The following is a 20,395-nucleotide window of genomic DNA, read 5'->3' on the forward strand; positions in this document are numbered from 1 at the left end:
GTGATATTACTGTTAATCACTATTATTTACAATTACTGACAATACTCCTGGGGGTTTCTGGTACAGCTGTGTACATTTTTGGTGTATATGCATGGGGAAAGTAGTTGGAATAAAGATAAAATTGGAGACATTTGTAGCAAAACTTTAAGTATGTGTCCCAAGTCAGTAAGATACTCTCCAGGTAATGCATGATGAGATATCTGAATCTTTTGAATTAATAAATGCTCTTGAAGCAGCCCTTATATAATGACAGAGATAGCTCTCAAGATATCAGTGAGGCAAGATTGATGGGCTATGCAGATGCTTATGCCATTAAAAAGACCTTCAGAAACAAACAAGTGGGATTGCTAAAAATGTTGTTTTAAATTAATGTCTGACTTTGAAAACAAATTGATGCCCCCCAAGATAATTGAAAAAGTTAGAAAACAATCAAGGAAGAACAAATTGAGGCTCCATGAGAGACAAAACCCCCAGATAAAGGAAGTCTTTAAATTCTGCTTCCAGAACAGAGACCTTTCTCCTATCTGAGGGATATTTTTTTGTCCTTTTTTTTTTTTTCTCCTGCAGACAAGGCAAGTCTTGCCTTGACATGGGTAGGACTCAGGTTGAGAATGAGCTCTGTTGGGAGGTGGGCTGTAAGACCCATCCTGCCTATGTAGGGTGTTGTCTACCTCTATATGGAGGCATCCCTCCCTCCATACCTGCCCTGTAGAGGTTACATCTTTCAGTAGAAGGGGCTTAGTGTCATGACAGGGATGGCAGTGGCTGTTGCTTGGGTTGTCCTTGAGGTGCCAGGGCTCGATCTGCCCTCCTGGACCAGCTGCCTTGATGCAGTGCCCACCACCTCTCACGGCTCCATCGCTCCTTTCTGGCTGTGGGAGCTGCTTTGTTTCAAAACAGATTGGCCATTTTAATTCAGATGGTTTTGTCTGAAAAGATGAAGCATTAGATCAGGCAACTTTTAAAATGATTAGTTGTGCTTGTTGCTTACACTGTGGTTTCGTGATTCTTCTAACAATATAATATGTCAATATGATGATATTGATTCTTCAGTTAGCTTTGTAATTAATGATAAATTACTTGTACTCCACAGTTCATAAGCTGTTTTTTTCCCTGGCGAATGTAGCTGCTAAAAACTGTAACTGATGCAGATGGGTGTTGGTGCTGAGAACTGGAAGTGAGAAACTGCAGCAGGCAGTAATGCAAAATGGTGGCCTTCTGTGGTGGAGTGACTGCGGCAGTTGACAAGGAACGACTGACCGATGTCACCTACTTGGGCTTCTGCAGGGCCCTTGTCATGGTCCCACATGACATCCTGATCTCCAAATGGGAGAGAGATGGATTTGAAAGGTGGGCCGCTCGGTGGATCAGGAATTGGCCCGAAGGTCGCACCCAGAGAGTGGTCAATGGCTCCATGTCCAAGTGGAGGCCGGTGATGAGCGGTGTCTCTCAGGGGTCTGTCCTGGGACCTGTGCTGTTTAATATCTTTATCAATGACTCAGACCATGGGATCGAGTGCACCCTCAGCAAGTTTTCAGATGACACCAAGCTGAGTGGAGCAGTTGGTACAACAGAAGGAAGGGAAGACACCCAAAGGCATGTGGATAAACTAGAAAAGTAGGCCCATGTGAACCTAATGAGGTTCAGCAGGTCCAAGTCCAAGGTGATGCACCTGAGTCAGGGCAATCCTGGAGGTACAGACTGGGCAGAGAATTCACTGAGAGCATCCCTGCAGAGATGGACGTGTGGGGTCTGGTGGATGAAAAGCTCGATGTGAGCCAGCAGTGCGTGCTTGCAGCCCAGAAGCCAAGCAAAAAGCTATGTGGTAAACAATTCTCTTATAAATGAGTTTCCCTTGCGGTGCCCCCATTGGAAGATGGGGCCAGTTTCCAGCCTGCGTCCCAGTGCTTTCAGTTTATTCCAATTCTTTTTTCTCTTTTGTGAGAAGAAATAACTTTCTTGGCTCAGGTAGGCATTGAAGGACATCAACAAGTATCAATGTGTTCCTTAAAAGCGTGTGAGGGTTATCTGAAGCAGGGCTCAATGGAAAGGGGATAGCCACTTTTAGCCTACAATTATAGCAGATTTAGTTTCTGCACTTTAAAATAAATAAATACTTTAAGCAAGCCCTCAGCAGCCATAAAGCCCTAGTGTGCTTTGTATAGATTTACATCAGGAGAAACAATTTGCCGCACCAAGAATGCCTCTCTGAGGGGTAGCTGGGAGCGTGCTGGAGGCACTGCACTTGGGAGGCTTAAGGTAATATCTTGAGAAATGTGGTGAGGGACCCATAATGAGAGATGCTGAGTAATATGCACAATAATGGTATGAACTATTTGTGTACTTATTTTTAAATGCATTTCTAACATCAACCCCACCACCTTCAGGGAATAATTTCATTTCCTATTTAATTTCAGATGTTGCAAGTGCCTTAAGGTTGTTATAAATTATGTATAGAACTAAAAGTTACAGTTTCTATTCTTTGCTGGTTACAGATTTCATTTTAAATTAAACATGCTGTAGATCCACAGTTCAGCAGGACATTAGCTTGTTTCATTTTCACGATTCTTGTCTCGGTATCTGCAATCAGCAGCTCTGAAAGGTGTGAAATGTTTTATGTCTCAGTGCAGGGTAATCTACATGTTAAACAGCTCTTTGTGAAATTCTGTTCATTTGGGAGAATATTCGAAAAGCTTAAAGTATGGAGGCACAAAGCGATATAGCTAGGCTGTTACATATTATGTTTTCATGAGTCATTTGCTTCTTTTCTGTAGCTAGTAGTAATATTATTAATGCCTATAGTCTAATTAAAGCCCCAGATTCTGAACTTCCTGGAGTTTTATATACAATAATTCCACTGTCTTGATGAACTTGCAGGAATTGTAATTTGTACCAGTGCAGTAAGCTTGACTTACTGTCAAGGTATTTTAACTGCAAATATACTGTTTAGCTACTGTCTTCAGAGACTTCTCGTACAAACTTTTTAAAAGTATGGCAAAAAAAAAAAATTAAATCAGCATGAGTGTCTTGTGTGAATGAAAACATGCCATTACTTGGATAAACAAAGGTGTTTTATTTTCTCCCCATTGCCTACAGCAGCAGCTTTCTGGACATTACGAAAGTGTATTCACATTGCTACAGCACCTAGCTCTGACTTGTATCGCTGCTAAAGTAGCTGTCAAGATAAGCTGCTAACATCTGCAAATCAAAGTTTTAAAACTGGATGGTTCCATCTTCCTCATTTGTGAATATAAAGAGGCCCTTGCCACAGGAGTACATGGATCAGAGCAGATCCCCTTGAAAGGCTGGAGGCAGAAAATGCTTCCTGGCTCCCACTTAACTGATGTTATGTGCTCTTATTGAACCTTACTTATATTGTGGGGTAGCAGGAGCGTTTTACAAGAAAAGAAAAAAATATATATCCTTATTATATAAATCTTAAAGAATCAATAGATTTTTTTTTTAATGAGAAGTGGTATCAGTCTGAAAAGTCACCTTATCTTAACAGCTGCAATAAGTAATCCTAATGATAAAGCAGTAAGTAAAAATTACGTGGAGTGAGGTCACAGTAACTTATTAAATCCTGCTTATTATTTTGATGAGACTAACTTATGCGAGTTGAGCTAGTGAAAAGTTTGTGCTAGTGAGCATTCATTAAAAATGATTGCAATGATAATACAAGTAATCATCATTAGCAATGACTGTGCTGTTATCTCATTAAAAATGTTTTGTTTTTAATGTGTCCTACTTCAGTCACGATTGTAGTAGGGATGGTTGATACCGTTTAATAATAAAAAATATGGTTGGCTTACATTGTAGGAACCGAAGCATTTAGCAGCTGCAGTGTATGGTCTGAATAGCCTTACTGTAGGTAGGCTTTGGTAGTTTGACTAATTAGAAACAGGTGGAGTATTTGAACATTGAGGGCAATAAGAAATATGCTGCTTCAGGATTTGACAGTTAATGATCATAAGAAGATCATTTGCAGCAGCTGGTAATTAAAGATGGGATCTCTATGAGCAGAAAATTATGTGTTTGGGGATGGAAAAGGGCTTTCATTTTTAACCAGTGTGAAGCATCTTGTCAATCAGAGATTTGCATTTTCACTTAAACAGAAAGGTTTGGAGGCAGAATTAGATCTATTATCTAGCAGCTCTGCCTGCTGGCTGACCTTATCTGCCCACTGCAAACATATCTGTGACTGGGTGGCTCAGCAATGCCCTTGCATACCCAACCTTTCTGCTTAGGTTTCCAGCTCAGAGCTTGGCGCTAGATGGAAATTAATGTGATGTCTGATGGTATGCAGTGACCTGTGTGACAGCATCATATTTTGTCACTTTTTCCAGCAATGCCCTGATAGAAGTCTTCAAAACAAGCAGTGCAGTGTTGTGAGAGACAGACTCCTGGGGTCTCCTGCTGCTTCCCAGGGTCTGTCCCTGGACCTTAACCCTTGTGCTCCATCACCCGTCCCCATCGCTCTGTGACCAGGCTGGAAGCAGTGCAGCCACAGGAAAGGTCCTGATATGGGGGACACATGGCCTTGTTACTGCAGATGGCATTTCAGCTTGTGTTTATGAGATGTACTAACTCAAACACTGATAAGATTACACCTTTTCTTTTTTTTTTTCAATTAAACTCCAGGGTAATATGCTTCAGGAAAAAGCAAAAGCAGCAAAAGGATGTAATGGACAAAATCAACTGGTTTCTGGGTGGATCTTTTCCTTCAAGTGAGTAGACCAGGTGTAGTGGAAGAGCTTGGCATTTATAGTGGCAAATAGTAATTAGTACTGGTAACAACAGTGAACTTTTAGCTTGAGAGCTTTGGATTTAGTTCATTGCTCCTGGATTTTATCCACATAACAAGCACCTATCTGTATCCGTCTGTATGGTGATTACTGCATGGCTGCTGCTGGATCTATGACGATGGCTCCTGACATCCTTCTAGAGCCCTATTAACTTTATTTACAACAAGTATGTGTGGCTGGGGACATCTTAGTGCACGGCTGGTACCTAGAGGCATTTCCTCTGTGTGGCAAGAGGTCTCTTGGGTGTGCATGTCTTTCTTTTCTTTAACCCTCCCTAGTCAATTTAAACATTCTCAGCTTGGTGGTGAATATAGCTTTTCTCCAATGTACTGACTTCAAATTTATGAAAAATCTAGATTTTTTTAATGTGAGATGAGCCTATTCAGCGAAAACTAGGCATTCTGAGAGACTCTTGAGCTTTGATAAGACAGAAACCTCCACAACTTAGGGCTGTGGTTGATTAAAATGTTACTAACATTGTGCCATGAGATATGAACACCAAAGTATATGCATCTGCTCTGTCCCGTGCTCAGTAGCTATTTTGTGTGTCACATAATGATTTCATATTTTCTTGATACAGAGTTTCTGCTTCTTTGTGACTTCTTTCTAATTTCTTAGAGAAGTAATATTTTTATTTGGATATAGAGAGTTGTGATGAAAATAGTCATTTTGCAGTGGGTTTATATGGATGACCATGGATTTGTTCTAGCTGAAAATGCAAGAACAGTCTCATGTTTCAATTTCAAATAGCTAAGTTATAGCTTTATGGGAGGTTTGCGTTGGAGATCCTATGCAAAGCACCAACAGACCACTAAGTACATTGGCACTCCCAAGAGCTTGTCTTGTAAATTAAAGAAGTCTTCATAGTTCTTGAAATTTGAGAAGGAAGTGTGTACTCCAGCAATGAAAGTGTTATATAGTTTGTATTTTGAGTTTACATTTAGATTTATGGAAGTCTAGACATGCATTTTTCCTGAAATAAAATTTTATAATATATATGATGTAGTTTTATCATTTCTTGAGAAATGGAGTGGAATATTCAATTCTTCTTTCATTAGATTCTTTCATTATGAGATGTTAGGATGAGCTCAATTACAAAATGACAACTGTCCTTGCAAAAATCGGCTTGAAACATTTTCAGTGTTTTCATCAACTTAGGTAAACTGGCAGCCAAAATGAATTACAGCATCATATCTGATCCACTAAGACAACATTTTGTTACTGCCAACAAAGGTTTGTGTGTAGAGGAAATAGGAAGCTGCCCTGAGGAAATGCTGAAGCACCAGTCCTCTGGTAAGAAGAGTGGCTGCTGGTACACCATTTTTGAAGCCGCAAGGCTGTCACAAGTATTTTGGAAGTCTTAAAACTGCATGTCTAGAAACCAGTAAAAAGCTAGAGATCCAGCAGCTCTGGTTATCTATAAATACTTAACACAAGACAGGGTCTTCCTGGTTGGTCCCTGATAAGGCTGCAGCCAGCATCTCTTCTGACCCACGACATGCCACTTGCTGGTAATATTATTGTGCTGTGTATTCTAGATTAATGACTCCTCTTGCATCGTTTGAATAAACAGATCCTGTCTGCTAACATAGCTAAGAGCATTTGTTAGTTGTAAAAGATTTAAGAGACATTCTTTATGGAGTAGTTATTTTGAATGTGCTTGTGGGTTGGAAATATTCATGTCAATAAAGAGCAGCAAGGGGAGCAGCTCTAATGGAAGAAAAATAAAGGAAATATAATTAGCATTTAATGATTTATTAATGGTTCATAAATATATAAACAAGATCGTTATACTAATATTAACAGTTCTAGGCAGTTAAAGACAGAAAATTGCTGGCATCATGTATTTGGATTAATGATGAAAGCCCCAAACCCAGCTCCAAGCTGTTGGAGCAGCAGGGCTGGAAGTGAGGAGTAAAAGCTCCTGAGATTGTTTTTGTCCCTTTGGGTACAAATGGTGCCAATGGGGACAGCAGAGATGAGTTTTGGGTCGGCAGAGCTCTGTGCCTGTGGCCTTGCTCTGTTAAGCTGAAGAGATGAGGGATGAAGTAGATGTCCCCTTGCCCTCAGGGAAAGCAGCACAACCCCTTCTGCTTCACCAAACCCTGCCCTGGGAGTGTCACAGGAGGCTGAGGGCCCAAGGAGGTCTGAGCCTGTTGTAGAACGGGGAGTGTGGTCAATCCAGATAGCTTCCTTCGTGTCAAAGCTCTTTATTCCTGAATTACAAAGTGCAGGAAATGAGGCTGCCCACCAGAGCAAGCTAAGGTTTCATTTGAAATGTGGTATACTTTTCCCGTCTGGTCTGGCTCGAGGTTTTACAGTGCCATGAGGACAGCAAGCACTTGTGTAAGCTACTGCTGCTGATCAGTGTGCCCTCATTATGCTCAGACAGAGGCAAGAACATGCAGGCAGCTGCCTGTCTGCCTGGGGATTTGATTCCAAAAGTAGAAACAACATTTTTTTATTGTTACTTTGGATAATCTCACAGCACTGGAAATTCCTCCAAGAGCAACTAAACAGTCTGAAAAGTAGCTTTGAGTTAATTAAGCGGCTAAAAGATACCCGTGGTCACATACAAATACACTGCTTTGGGCATTAGGAATGGCCCTGCAATATTTGTTTCAGGAGGATGCAATTACTCCTCTTACAGATGCTTTGTCCAGCACCAGGTGACCAAGAGGGCTCCAATGAATAAAATAAAAAGACCAATTATGTTGTGTAGGTTACTTAATGAAGCAAAATTTCCATCTTATATAAGGTGTTTCTTCCAGGCCACCAGCTGACAGTGTGGTGCAGCTCATGATGACTCGGAGCATCTGAGTCACCACGTGGCATTTGACCCATCAAACAAGGCAGCGGACTCATCTGGTGTTAAATGCCCTAGATGTGGCTTGTAAAGAGAAGTTTTGCAGCAGGGTAATTACACCGATAAACCAAGATGATGCTGTGTGTTTCTGGAGCACACCTGTGCTTGCCCAGTGGTGGCTAGCTGATGGCAGCCTGCGGGCCGGGCTGGGCTCCGTGCAAGGAGCTAGGCCTCAGCAGCACTGTAAACGATGTGGCTGCTGCAAAAGCTCATAACGGGACGTAAAGGGGATGGGGAGAGGGGGGAGATGTGAGGAGCGAGCTGGTAAGCCACTCAGCAGTCACTGCGAGTGGATCCGGACATGGTTAGCTGAAGACACCCCAAAAAAAAACTTAGATGTCACGACCATCTCCAAGGTCCGTGTGGAAAATAGTTTTCCTTAATTCGTTGGCTGCAGCAGAGAGAAGCCACATGGGAGCAGCTGGCCGTGGCTCTCCCATGTCAGCAGCCCTTTCTGAGCCCTTTGCACAGTTATTTGATGTTGCCCTCAGCACGTAACAGATACAGATGAACCCAAACTGAAGGGGATTTTGCACAGTCTTGTCTCTCTGTGCTGCAACTATCTGCTACTTCATCTGTCCTGAGAAAAATAAATACAGACAGCAGGGACACAGTTGGAAGTTCATGATTAATAGGTAGAATCATCACAAAATAACTATTAGTGTGTCACTACACTGAATTTAAGTTGTATACTATCCAACCTATGCCACAGCCTACAAGCGAGGCAGACTTGAACATTATTGTCATAAATGGGACATATGTCGGAAAAGTTAACAACATTGTTCTGTTTAATGGAAGTCCAGGTTGATACCAACAAGAAATCTTACAGTGATGCAAGCTTAACTGGTCAATGTTTGTGTCTTGGGGAGTCAAACTTGCCATAAGATCCTGCTGCAGAATTTAGGGAATAACGTGTTGTGTGCCAGGTGGTAGCAGGATGGATGCTCTTAGATACTGCTTGATAGTGCAGATGTTGCAGTGAGACAAATTTGTGCTATTTATCTTATGAAATAAGCAGTGATCTATCATGGTTCAAGCCTCATTGACAAAATTGCCAGCTGAGGTAAAATAATAGCGTTGACTACTGGGAATGAAGAAAAATTGATTTTTTTTTAAATCTCATAAGTGATTTGCAGAGATTAAAGTTAGATAATTCATATTAAACATAAAAATTGAGAGAATAAATAAGAAACACACTTTTAGACCAATTAAACAGAATCCATTTGCAGCTTATAATAAACTTCAGACAGCTCCTTGGCCAAAATACAATTTTGGAATTATGATATATGAACAAGTGTATGGGCTGGGTAAAATCTTCTTGCAGCTAATGCTGGACTAGGAGGGTGAATAAAATGGATCAGCTCATTCTATGCATTTCCACTTAAATTCTCCTTAGGGTACCTATGTTTTTGGAGTTGATGTATTGCTGTGATTATCGTGGTGTCTGTCAGGAATAGTCCTGCATTTCTGCCTAATTGCTGGGTCTAACTCTTGGTGGGTATCTGAATTTGAACCACCATGAATATATCTAGAAAATGCTTTCAGAGAGGTGGGAATATAAAAAAAAAAAATGATTTCTTTGATTTATTTTTCTGTGAAGGATTAAGACTTCTCAAGGAAATGTCAGAACTCTTTTCACTTATCAACATTGTTACTTTGTTCCAAGGTTATGAATATCTATAAATAAAAGCCATTTTTGTCCAGTTCTAATAATCATTAAGGCTATTAGTACAAGCTTCTATAACACAAGCAATATATTGTGCACTTCTGAAGCACTTTTTCCATTTCTGTAAAGAGCAGGTTAGTTTTCAGTCTGGCAACAGCTTCCTCCTGTCATCAGAAAAATTGTTGTCAAAATATACAAGGCAGTCATGGCAGGTGTCTGGCCATGATCATCTCAAACCATTACTAAAAGGTCAAGGGCTAAGACTTCAGTTAAAAAAAGATAAATTTTTATGCATATCCCTTGCAGAAAGTTTGACACTAGTTCATGGCTGAAGAAAAGTGGATCTTTTCAAGTTGTGGTGTCATATCAGGTTTGCCTATCAAATTGTTATGTCATGTCACATAATCTGACATGACAGAGCTAGCTCAGCTTCACATGTCACAGCATGATGTCACTCTTGGAAGAGCTAAAAAACACTTATTTAGGCCAAGTCTGGAAAACGTGGCTTGAGAGAAAATGTGTGGGATGAAGGAGAAAGTGAATCAAGGGAATGTTTGTATTAACCTTTAATGTTGGAATGTAGACTTTTTAAACAAAAATGATAAAGTTTGCATTTTATTCGTGTATGTATGTTTAAATCGGGTTACAGTGGCCTAAGTCAGGCTTGGGGTCTATATGGGCAGAACTGCTGACCGTGTGGATGCTGAAGGCACCTAATGAGAGGAGCTGTAGATATTAATGCCTGGCACCTGGTAGGAAGGTTTGGGAAGATGCTTTGTAAAACTAGAATAGTTTTGTGGTGGCAGTAAAGAAAGAATAGGAACTTCAGGAGCCTCAGCTTGAACTCTTTGGGGATTATATCCCTGTTCACACTGCTCTGAACATGTTCATTACTTTTCTACCAAACCCCAGAATTTTACTAAGCGTCACTTGAACGCTAATGTTGAGGAAAATTGCCTGAATGATAGTAATGATGTACAATTACAATAAATACATGGATGTAGCTGGGAGCTTGATTTTCTTTTTCTATTTCTTAGAGTTTTATTATTCATTAAACTTGCTGAGCCCAACTTCCTTCACTTACATCAGTTTCACTACAGTCTTTACTGATGTTACCTTTACTGATACCAGCGGAGTTCAACAGGCATAACAAAAGTAACTAAAAGGAGAATAAATTCCACATTAATTAGCCAGCATGCATGATTTTATGCTGCTTAATGACTCTTGTAATCATCTACAACTGTATAAAGTGAATGGCAATCATACCCAGGCAGAGCTATACAAGAACACATACCTCTCATAATGAATTCACCCATTTTATACTTTTTTAATAGAAAAGACTGCACTGTTCTCTAAAATCATATCTAGAGTATAAATGGTGACAGGGAAAGTAATGATTATAAACAGCCCTCTATGAGCTCAGACTGGTTTTTACCCAGTAGAAAGTGCTATGAGCCCCCAGCCTGTCCTCGTGCTTTAATGAGCCTTTCCAGGCTGGGAAGGATTGGCAGGGTAAAGCTCTTAGGACCTCATCTAAAGACCACTGAAGCAAGCAGAAAGATTATTTGTTTACAGCCCATTATAGTTCAGTTTTGTACGGCAATTCCCAGGCTTGCTGGTTTGTTTTATTTTTGTTAACAAGACAAGAAGGTTTTGCTTTGCAGGAAGAGCTTCAGGGTTCCTCACACTGAAGAAGGGTGCAAGCTGGTTATCGAAAGATCTTTGGACCAGGGTATACAAACAAGTCAGGATCTACTACATCAGGCAAAGGCTTATTCTGACATGCACAAGCTGTGAGTTTGGCTCAAGCCCAGCCAAACACAGCATTTTTGTAGGAAGGTGATTGTGTTCTCTGTTGCTGTCTCCCAGGTATTTATTCACGTGGGTAGGGAGGTTAATGTCTAATCATCCCCCTTAGGAAAGTCCATAAAGATATTTCACGTTAAGTACAAGCACACCATGTTACTTTCTATTCTGTTGTGTAGGTGTTTAATCCAACATGATTTTGTCTTTCTGGCTTTGGAAGCAACTGTCAAAGGCTCCAGGATAGACCTGGTGTCTCAATGAGTGGAGCACCCAGCACCAACAAGATATCAGTCATACCTAGTGTTTAGAGATGCTCAATTGCACATAAATGATCAATAGAGCCAAATCAGTGCTGAATTGCACCCAGATTAGACCTACTATGCAACACTACATTTCTGATTATTACTGCAACTCTGAGCCACAACTTCTCTTTTTACCTGCAATCAAGCATATCAGTGTTCTCTATTTTTGTTTTTGATATTGAAAAGAAAATTAAGGTTGTGCTAGGTTTCCAAATGTTATGGAAGTGATTCCCCAAATACCCCTGAATTTCAGGGATATCTAATGGACTGTGTGTGCATGAAGTTCCTGGCCCCATCTAGCTGTGCTGTCACTGAAAGGGTGAAAAGGAAAGTTCAGCTGCTGAGGATACAAATTAAAATGGTTTCCTCCATTTGAAAAGATGTGGAATTTTATACTAGATTGGATTTGACACCATACCACTAAAGTGAATATAATTCACTGTGATCTTCTTGCCATTTAGAACCAATGGCCCATTCATGTGTAAATGCACAGAGTTAAAGAAAAAAAGCATGACAAAGTAAAGATAGACTATAATGTCATCTGTATCTAAGCAATCAGCTTCATTGTGTCCCTGTGACAAAAGGAAGAGTAAATATTAAACTTAAAAAGGACCACAGTTTTACAGTCATTCAGGAGTGTAGGTTTTATTACAAAATATATTCAGCAGCTGTATTTTTAAGTGTGTGTATATCAATCCATATTACAGAGACCGCGTGAACAGACTACAGAGGCTAATTCACTGCTTAATACTGACTCACACCTACTACAGAGACAGAAATTAAACATCCATGTAAGGAATGTTTGTAGATGATTGTTCGCTCTCTTAAATAGAAATATTACCTATACCTGCCACTCTGTAAATAGCACAAGATACAAGAGTTAATTCTTTGAGCCCATGGAAGCTGTGACATCCCCATCCAGTGAAACCTGCCACAGAAACAAAATTCGGAGCGGTGCAGGAGGCTGGGCTGCAGGGGCCTGATCTGGAACCAGCCCAGCGGGGGCTGCCTGCAGCTGCTCGCCCTCCCCAGAGCAGGTTCTGTCCCTGCTTTTTGGTAGTCAAAAATGAGCATGTGTACCAATGGGCACGTAGTCAGGTCTTCTGTATTATTTTCCTTGGCATGCCAACTCCTCTGTTCTGCCAACGCTAAGAAAAGGAGTGCTTGCTGCCCCCGGTGCTTGCTGCATCCCTAGATCCCATTGATTTCAGGCACTGGCCAAAATGATTTGCAGCTCTTGCAGGCTTGCTAAATGCAGCTGCATTGTGAATTGTTTCATTTTCAGATCTGTTTTGTGAATTGATTCAGCACTTACGCTGTAATGCCAACACCTTTTTTATTTAGATTGCTAAGGTTTCTGACAGATGTGCTGTGGCTCTCCTTAAACAGCATCCTGAGACCCCCAAACCCAAATGTTTACAGATTTTGTGCCTGCATTCTGATGTCGTTTCAAGTAGTTACTAAATGTGTTTCCAGTAGTAATCTACAGCACACTAGATGAAGGTTAAAGGAGAAAATATACTGACTTTTACACTTTAATGGAATTATTTATCTTAATTGTTTAGATATATTCCCATTAATCTACTACAACAAAATATCCATGAAGACTTCTTAATTTTAAGCCTCTTTATTTTTTTTGGTCCTCATTTAAATCTCAGGACAAGGTGATTTATCTTGGATAAAAACCCCAACACATTAGCAGTAAATTTACATGGTGACACCACCTCAGGAAGCAATACATCAAACACAAACAGCATGCAAATCTTTCTTGAGCCCGCAACTTCATTATCTGTGAAAATCCATAAAAAGTGTATTTTCTGTTTATAGCTAAGTAGTAGTCAGAAAGGGCTAAGAGACTTTATATTTTAACACACTTGAGAACGTCTATTCATCATCATCTCTGCAACATTCTAGACAAGACATTTAATAATTCTCATAACATTTTTCTTGGCCTGTGGTTGAGAAACATTAATGACGATTCAGTTATAGTTAAAATATTAGTAATTAACCATGCTATTGTAAGGCCATTACATTCTCTTCATAGCCGTAGCTATTTTTAAAAATGTGCATAAGGTACTTCTGTGTTCGAATCTTCAGTATAATGTGCATCAGGTGCACTAAATATGCAGTATGTTTGCATTGTCTGAGATGACTCTGAGTGGGGACTGATGTGGTGACCCTTCTGTTTTGGGTAACAGGAAAATAAAGATAGGAAACGTGGGCAAATAAGAACAAGGACGTTTTTTTCTACTGGTTTGTGAACTTCCAATAGACTCGCTCTTCTTTACGCCATAATTACATTAATTTCTGTTGAAAACTTTGAACCTGCAGTCTGAAGGAATAATGAAGGAATACAGCCAGCACTTTCTCTGAGGCTTTGACGTCTCCTGACGTGCTCTGTTTCAGCCTTTTTCTGCTCTTTGTTTTGTACCTTCATTCATTTATGGTGGTATAATGGCAGTGGTAGCGTTACTGCAATTTTAGGAAGAACTTCTATTTCTGAACTTAAACAAAAAGAATTTTTAGAATGCATATTGAGAACTAGGAAGACTAAGAAATGGTAGGTATCCATCAATTTAATGCTATGTCAGGTGCAATTGGTGCTGTTTAGCAACTTTAGAGGAATACAAATTTAGCATATTATGTATTTACCACATTTTAAGACTGCTGAAACCCTCAGCAGGGGCAACTTTTGGTTTCATTGAGTCTTCCACCAGAATCGGCCTCTGCATATTAGGAAAAGAGGCTAGGGACAGAGCTATGAGTTTAGGGTCGTTTCAGCTCCTAGGTCAGAGAGGGTCGAAGGTGGGTAGGAAGAATACAGAGAAATATCCAATTTTGGGATGAGAAACTGCCGGTGCTGAAGATACTATTTGACATTAATACAGGCAGCTTGTGTTTAAATGTGATGAGAAGGTTATAATTGAATATAAAATGTTAGAAATATATTAAATACCAAATTATATTGAGCACAGTAGTGCTCAAAAAAACTTTTTTCAGGTTTCAACTAATGAGCACTATGGAAAATAAGGGGAAATAAATTTAAAAGGAAAGCCCTAGGTGAAAATAGAAGATGCATTATATACAAATTACAAGCCATCTAATAATGCCAGCTTTTTAATTGCTTCAAAATGTGGATACATTTGCATTATTAGGCTGGAGCCATATGTTTCTTCATGGGACCTGACAGCCAATGGATTCATTTATGTGCCCTATTCCAGAGAATGAAGCAAACAGTGCTGCTTATCATTTATTCACGAGCTGATCAAATCTTTTGCAATAAACGCTTTTTTTTTTTTCCAGTGAATCTTGATTTAGACTTTTTTAAGGAATATTGCTTGTTATTTCCACTGAGCAGTCTGGGGCACAGTATGTGTCGTGCTGTATGTTGTGGCTCCCTGAGTGGGTTGTCTTCAAATCTCAATGAGTTTTTCATTTGCCCGCAAGTTTCTTGAAACCTTGTGCGCAGGACAGAAGTTTGTCTACTTTCAGATAGCACAAGCAGAGAAGGAGATTGTTATGGAAAACTAAGGAGTTTAACAGTCATTTGATCAAGGACAAGGGAAATCATCCTCAAGGAGAACATGTCGGTATTCTTGATTATTGATTGGTATTCTTGAAAGAAAGCAGAAAGAAAGATGTTTTATGGATTTTTTATTAATTTTGAATATTGATCCATTTTCTGCATGTGACAGCTCACTCATCAGACTTGTTAAGAACTAATATCATTCCATTCTTCTTGCAAGAGATCCACTGTAACAGAATACATTTTTCTGGGGAAGAAAGACTCTTCAGAAATGTCTCGTGAAGAATGAGTGCTACGGAGTGCAGTGTATAGTATAAACTATACAATATCTGCCAGGTTTAGTTAATTTGTGACAGCATTCTGCATGTGGAAAATTGCTGTGGTGCAGGGAGTAATGCTTTTAGTGCTCAGAGGCACTGGCTGCAATTGTCGGTGATATTTGCGGTGTTTATGAACATCATAAGGAAGAGGGTTTCAGATAGATCTTGAACTCCTGTGATCTTTGCCTGTTCAAATTAGGTTGTCAGTTAATAGGTTATTTTATTAATATGGCTGTTCAAATGTGTGTTTAATCAAAATATAGAAAGCCTAACCTAAGAAGCTCAAATGAAGACGTTGTCCTGGTTTGGGCTCCATTGCAGGGTAATTTATTCCATAGTTCACATGATGATGTAGCTCTTCCGTGAACTGACAGCTGTGGCCTTTTGCTCGTGTAAGGTGGGTCTGGAGTCTGAACCCTGAGACGAACCCTGAGATGACTTCTGCATGTCCTGACTTTTTATGCCTAAATTCTCTAACCATTCTGCATAGATGAACTAAACCCATTAAACTCCCGGAAAGGCAAAAAAAAAAAGTAATTATGCAAGAAATATGAATAAATTATGCATGAGAATAAATATATTAAATTAAAGCACTTCAGATCAGATGCAGGCCAACTCACAATGTGTGTGCTATATAGCAGTGAAGTTGTATGAACACAGAGATTGAGATCCACATCCATAACAAACAATGCAGTCTGTTACATTTTAAGTCGACGGATTTGCATTCATTTGTATATCATTTTCTGTTGAAGAGTCAATCATTTTCTGATGTTTGAGCAAGTTCATGGTACGATATGCAAACATTATAAAATTTAATCAGATGGCATTAGATTTGTTGAAGTAAACAAACCTCAGCGATAATGACAGGATGTTATGGATTTCTGATCACTTCTATCATTCAAATTTAGTTCAGTGTTGTAGAGTTCATTACTGAAAAGAAGATGGCGATGCATTCTCTGAGAGGTTATAGTAGCTTAGGACAAATCCCTGACTGTTGTATGCAGTATCTGGTGAGAAAATCAAAAACTGGACATATCACTGGTATGCATAATGCCATAGACTAAAGTACACCAGGAAGTTTTGCCGGCCCCCTGAGTACATTTTGTATTGATCTCAACTGACATGTACACACGTTGCGATGCTCGTTTTCAAAGACTCATAGGAAATAAGGCTGGAAGTGATCCTTAACAATAAGTGTTCAGTTACTGATTTCCTAAAACTTGCAGATAGGTCTGTAACTCCATCAAATAAAAGAATATCGTCAGTGTTATATAACATGATAATATTAAAGCACTTGACTTATTAGATTATATTATTTTTCTAATAAACTATAATTTAGGTTTATTAAGTTAAAAATTAGAAATGTATATGCCTATTTTTCTGCTCTGTGCTTATCATATAGCAACAAATGTCAGTATTTCTCCAGCTTGTACACCAAGCAGAGTTGGTGGTAAATATACACTTCCCACTAAAAACTAGATTCATCACTGATGCTTTATTCTTTCTTAGTATTTAGTTTCTGGGCTGGGGCACGGAAGTTACCCAGAAGTGCAGTGAGCACGCTGGGATGGCTGGGCTTGACTGCTCTTCTGCTGCAAGGCAAGGACTTTGTAGTGCATGGGGCAACATTACTCCTGCTGCTCCTGGTAAATCACAGCTACTGCCCACGTGAGGGGTCTTCATGGTGCCACACTGTGCTCCACTGCCCCTCGTGCAGATCTGTGTTTGCACCTGTGATAAATGTAGGTAGTCACCAAAGTCCAGGTGTTGTGTGGGAAGTGATGAGGATAACGTGTACAGGTAAAAAAAAAAAAGGGCTTTTTTTTTTTGAGGGGGGTTGACAAAATTGAGTTGTTTGTAATTACATTGACATAATTTCTCAGTACCTGTAAGGGAATTTAAAGTTTATCCTAAGTGCAGTGGGGGAAAAAAACAAAACAACAATGAAAAAAAAAACAGCCCTCAGTGGTCTATTACATATGCTGAAGTGCATGTGACATTCTACTCAAGAAAAGAGAGTGGCTTTAAAAAGAATATTTCATTTGACTCCATCTGCGATGAAGAATGGGGAATGAGAGTAAAATAAATAGGACTAAGACAGGAATGGGAAGATCTGATTTATATTGTGGAATAGAAAAACATAAATTCTTTCGAAGATACTGAAAAAGCTTTGCAGATCAAGACACTAAAATGGACCATTCTTCCTCCAGTTTGGCTGTTTTGTATGTTTTAGTCTGAAGTTGCCCGTGGTACATTCAAGAAAGGAGCAAGGCTAGTGTGCCTCTGTAATGCAAAATAGAAGTGGGCTGTTCATCATTATCCTCAGAAGAAGTATATTTTAATGGTAGGCTGATTTTTCTGCATATTATATAAAGCCCCATTTTTCAAGAATTAGAAATGTGAAAACGTTACATTAAATGAGACACTGAAATATTTAACCCATTTTCAGAGGAGAACAAACACTTAAAAAGGAAAAAAAAAAAGTTAAAAAAAAAATTGAAGAGTATTCGCTAGCTATCATGCCTCAGATATCAAGTTATCACTTTTCCAATGGAGCCTGGTGGGCTGTTGGGGAGCCGAAGGAGCCGGGTTTCCAATGGGTGCATCCCGACGGACTGTCTTCATGGGGGCACGGGGCTGCCTCAAGTCCAGCAGCCGCCTCTCTTACCGTGTAATGGTTTTTCATCAGAAGATGGCAGCAAAATCTTACGAACTATAACATTTGCTATCCTGCCTTGCCGTCATTAGGGTGCCAGGGACAGTGTGAGGGATCTGCTGGAGCTAGCACTGACCTGTTGTCCTTCTTCAGCTACCCTGGACAAAGCCGTATTTTATCCTCACTCAATGTGTATCAAATGCGGTGGGCTGCATCCTCTCCTTCCCTTTGACCAGACAGCTATTATAAAAATGCTTCACCGGGGATCTCTTCATACCACCTGCAAAAGCAGACTCCGTGGGTGTCATTCAACCAGCTGGGAGCCTTTGGGAGCCTTCAGCAGCCCTGCTGCACTGCAGTGCTGGGGGGCTCAGCTCGCTCAACGGGGGGAAGCTGTGGCTGCCCACCTTGGCCAGGGCAGCTCCTGTCTCCTGGCGTTGTGAAGGTGATTTCTTTGGACAAGAGGACAAAGGCCTGATTCAGGCTTCTGTCCTTCAGCTGGGCCAGCCATCCTTTGGGTGGTCTGTCTTGTGTGGGACCATCCGGGGCTGGCCACTCCTTGGCCGGTCCATGGAGCCCTCTTGGTGTGGGTTTGCAGACAGCCACTCTTGGGTGCCTGCCTCCTCATGCTCATAGCACAACAAGCCCAAGTGGCTGCTGGGCTCCCTGTTGAGGTGTCAGGAGCCAAAACACAGATTTCTATGTGCCACCGTGGCTCTAGTCTCTGCCCTCCAGCCATCAGGCTTTATTTTGTTCAAATACTTAGCGCTGTGGTTTCACATCCTTCTGTGCTTCCTCAATGCACGGTATCTGAATTCTGCAAGGACACTACTGCTGTGGTGAGGGTTCAGCTGGAGCAAGCACTAAGCGTTTGCTGGTTGCTTTAATCTCTTTAATCTATTTGTTGGCTCATAGTTGCTCTTTGGGAATGGAGTGCTTATGTTAGAGCTGAAGCCTTCCTGGAGGGGTTTGGCTGCATGCTGGTGTCCATCTTCTTATAGGAAAAAACTTAACCAGAGGTATAATTTGTTTCTCCTACTACAGGAAGCAACAACTACACAGACCTTACCTCTGCTGGTGCTCTACAGAAGCGATGTTGAATTTTTAAGTATGTAAACAGGGAATGATATTTGTGTACGCTAGTGCTTAACACCACCTTAAAAGTGATTACATGTTATTAATACAGAATTCATGATTTGGTCCCCCTGTTGTGTAATTTGTTCAATTCCTAATCCTTTTAGAATAACCTCAATAATAAACACTGCATTTCCATATAGCATTCTGGGCATCTTTCCTCTAAAGAAGTTTCTGTAATTTATGATCTGTAATTAGAATCCAATTTAATTATATGTCATGCGAAGAAATGCTTCTTGAGCAGGTCTTTGTTTTTATGCAGCTGCTGGAAACACAGATGAAGCTGTGGGGTATAAGAAACAGTTCAGAGGTGAGGGCAAAGTGTCTTCAGAACTGATCAGTTACTGACAGATGAATGTAATCTGCCATATGGGCTGTGTGGCATCATATACAGTGTCTAAAAGATATACATGTAAGCTTGCATAGCATAAGTCATTTGATGAAAAATATATAATGGCACATTTCTGTATGAAACTTAGCAAATCAAAGACGGTGTTTGTACAGTTTCTTTCCTTTAGGAAATGACAACAGAAAAACCTTAAGTAAAAATTCTGAAATATTTTTTTCCAGGGTTTTCTTCATACACTCAGAAAGATACAGGAAAAACTTTATCAACTGTATTATTAACTTAAGGCTAATTCAGACTCATTTTTTGCCTCGAACATGAATAATTTGAGACTGACCTGATGATGGTTAAAATTCTTTCTTGTTTAGCTGAAGGAGCATGCGCTCATTTCATTAACTTCTTGCAGGCAATATTGGAAATTACTTAATTTGACTTTGGAAATAACTTAATTTGTTGAGATTCATGGCAAAGGTTTTTGGAAAACTGCCTGCAGCAGGAGGTGCATGTAATAGATACATATTTCTAGCTTGCAGGCTATGGTGGTATATGAATTGGTCATATAAGAAGGTCTGTATCTTTGGAAGGTCTTCAGAGAATGCAGTGAAGTTATAAACTCACAGAAATGGACAAAAAAGTGTGCTTCAGACTAGATTCAGTGACTTCATACACACTTTTTTCCCCTACTGCTGATAAAAGTGTTGAAAAAAAGGATGGCATTGGGCCCAGGTGATTAATAAAGGGCAAATAGTTGACTTTAGAAAAATTTAGCTGTTCTAGTTATTTTTACTGAGCAGTAATTGATTTCCTCCATGAAAAATGTCTGAGCGCTGTTCATCATTTCAGCCGAGACACGTTAGCACAGCCAGGACCGTGTCGGTGCTCCCAGCTGCAGAAGGTGTGCTCAGCAGACGGACGGAGCGAGGGCAGGCAGGGATCCGCAGCAGCGCCTGTGCCGGGGTAAGAAAGCA

General features: G+C 40.2%; 1 protein-coding gene across 13 annotated transcripts in view; it reads left to right on the forward strand.

Moving 5' to 3' along the window:
- Positions 1 to 20,395, forward strand: part of LOC308199793 (uncharacterized protein) — a 119,197-nt gene that overhangs the window by 1,601 nt on the left and 97,201 nt on the right. For 8 of the 13 annotated variants that reach the window (XR_013954950.1, XR_013954951.1, XR_013954952.1 and 5 more), the window contains exons 2-3: positions 18,992 to 19,055; positions 20,271 to 20,384. Coding sequence is in view for 1 of the 13 variants with exons in the window: in XM_080604437.1 (XP_080460563.1) it covers positions 4,642 to 4,727; positions 20,271 to 20,384 (200 nt within the window). In the remaining 12 variants the exon portion in view is untranslated. Of the gene's footprint in view, positions 1 to 4,641; positions 4,728 to 18,991; positions 19,056 to 19,343; positions 19,392 to 20,270; positions 20,385 to 20,395 lie in introns of all 13 variants that reach the window. The other 5 variants (XR_013954953.1, XR_013954954.1, XR_013954955.1 and 2 more) reach the window with 3 other exon arrangements.

Source organism: Anser brachyrhynchus (genome assembly GCF_964034855.1).
Source record: "Anser brachyrhynchus genome assembly, chromosome: 9".
NCBI lineage: Eukaryota > Metazoa > Chordata > Aves > Anseriformes > Anatidae > Anser > Anser brachyrhynchus.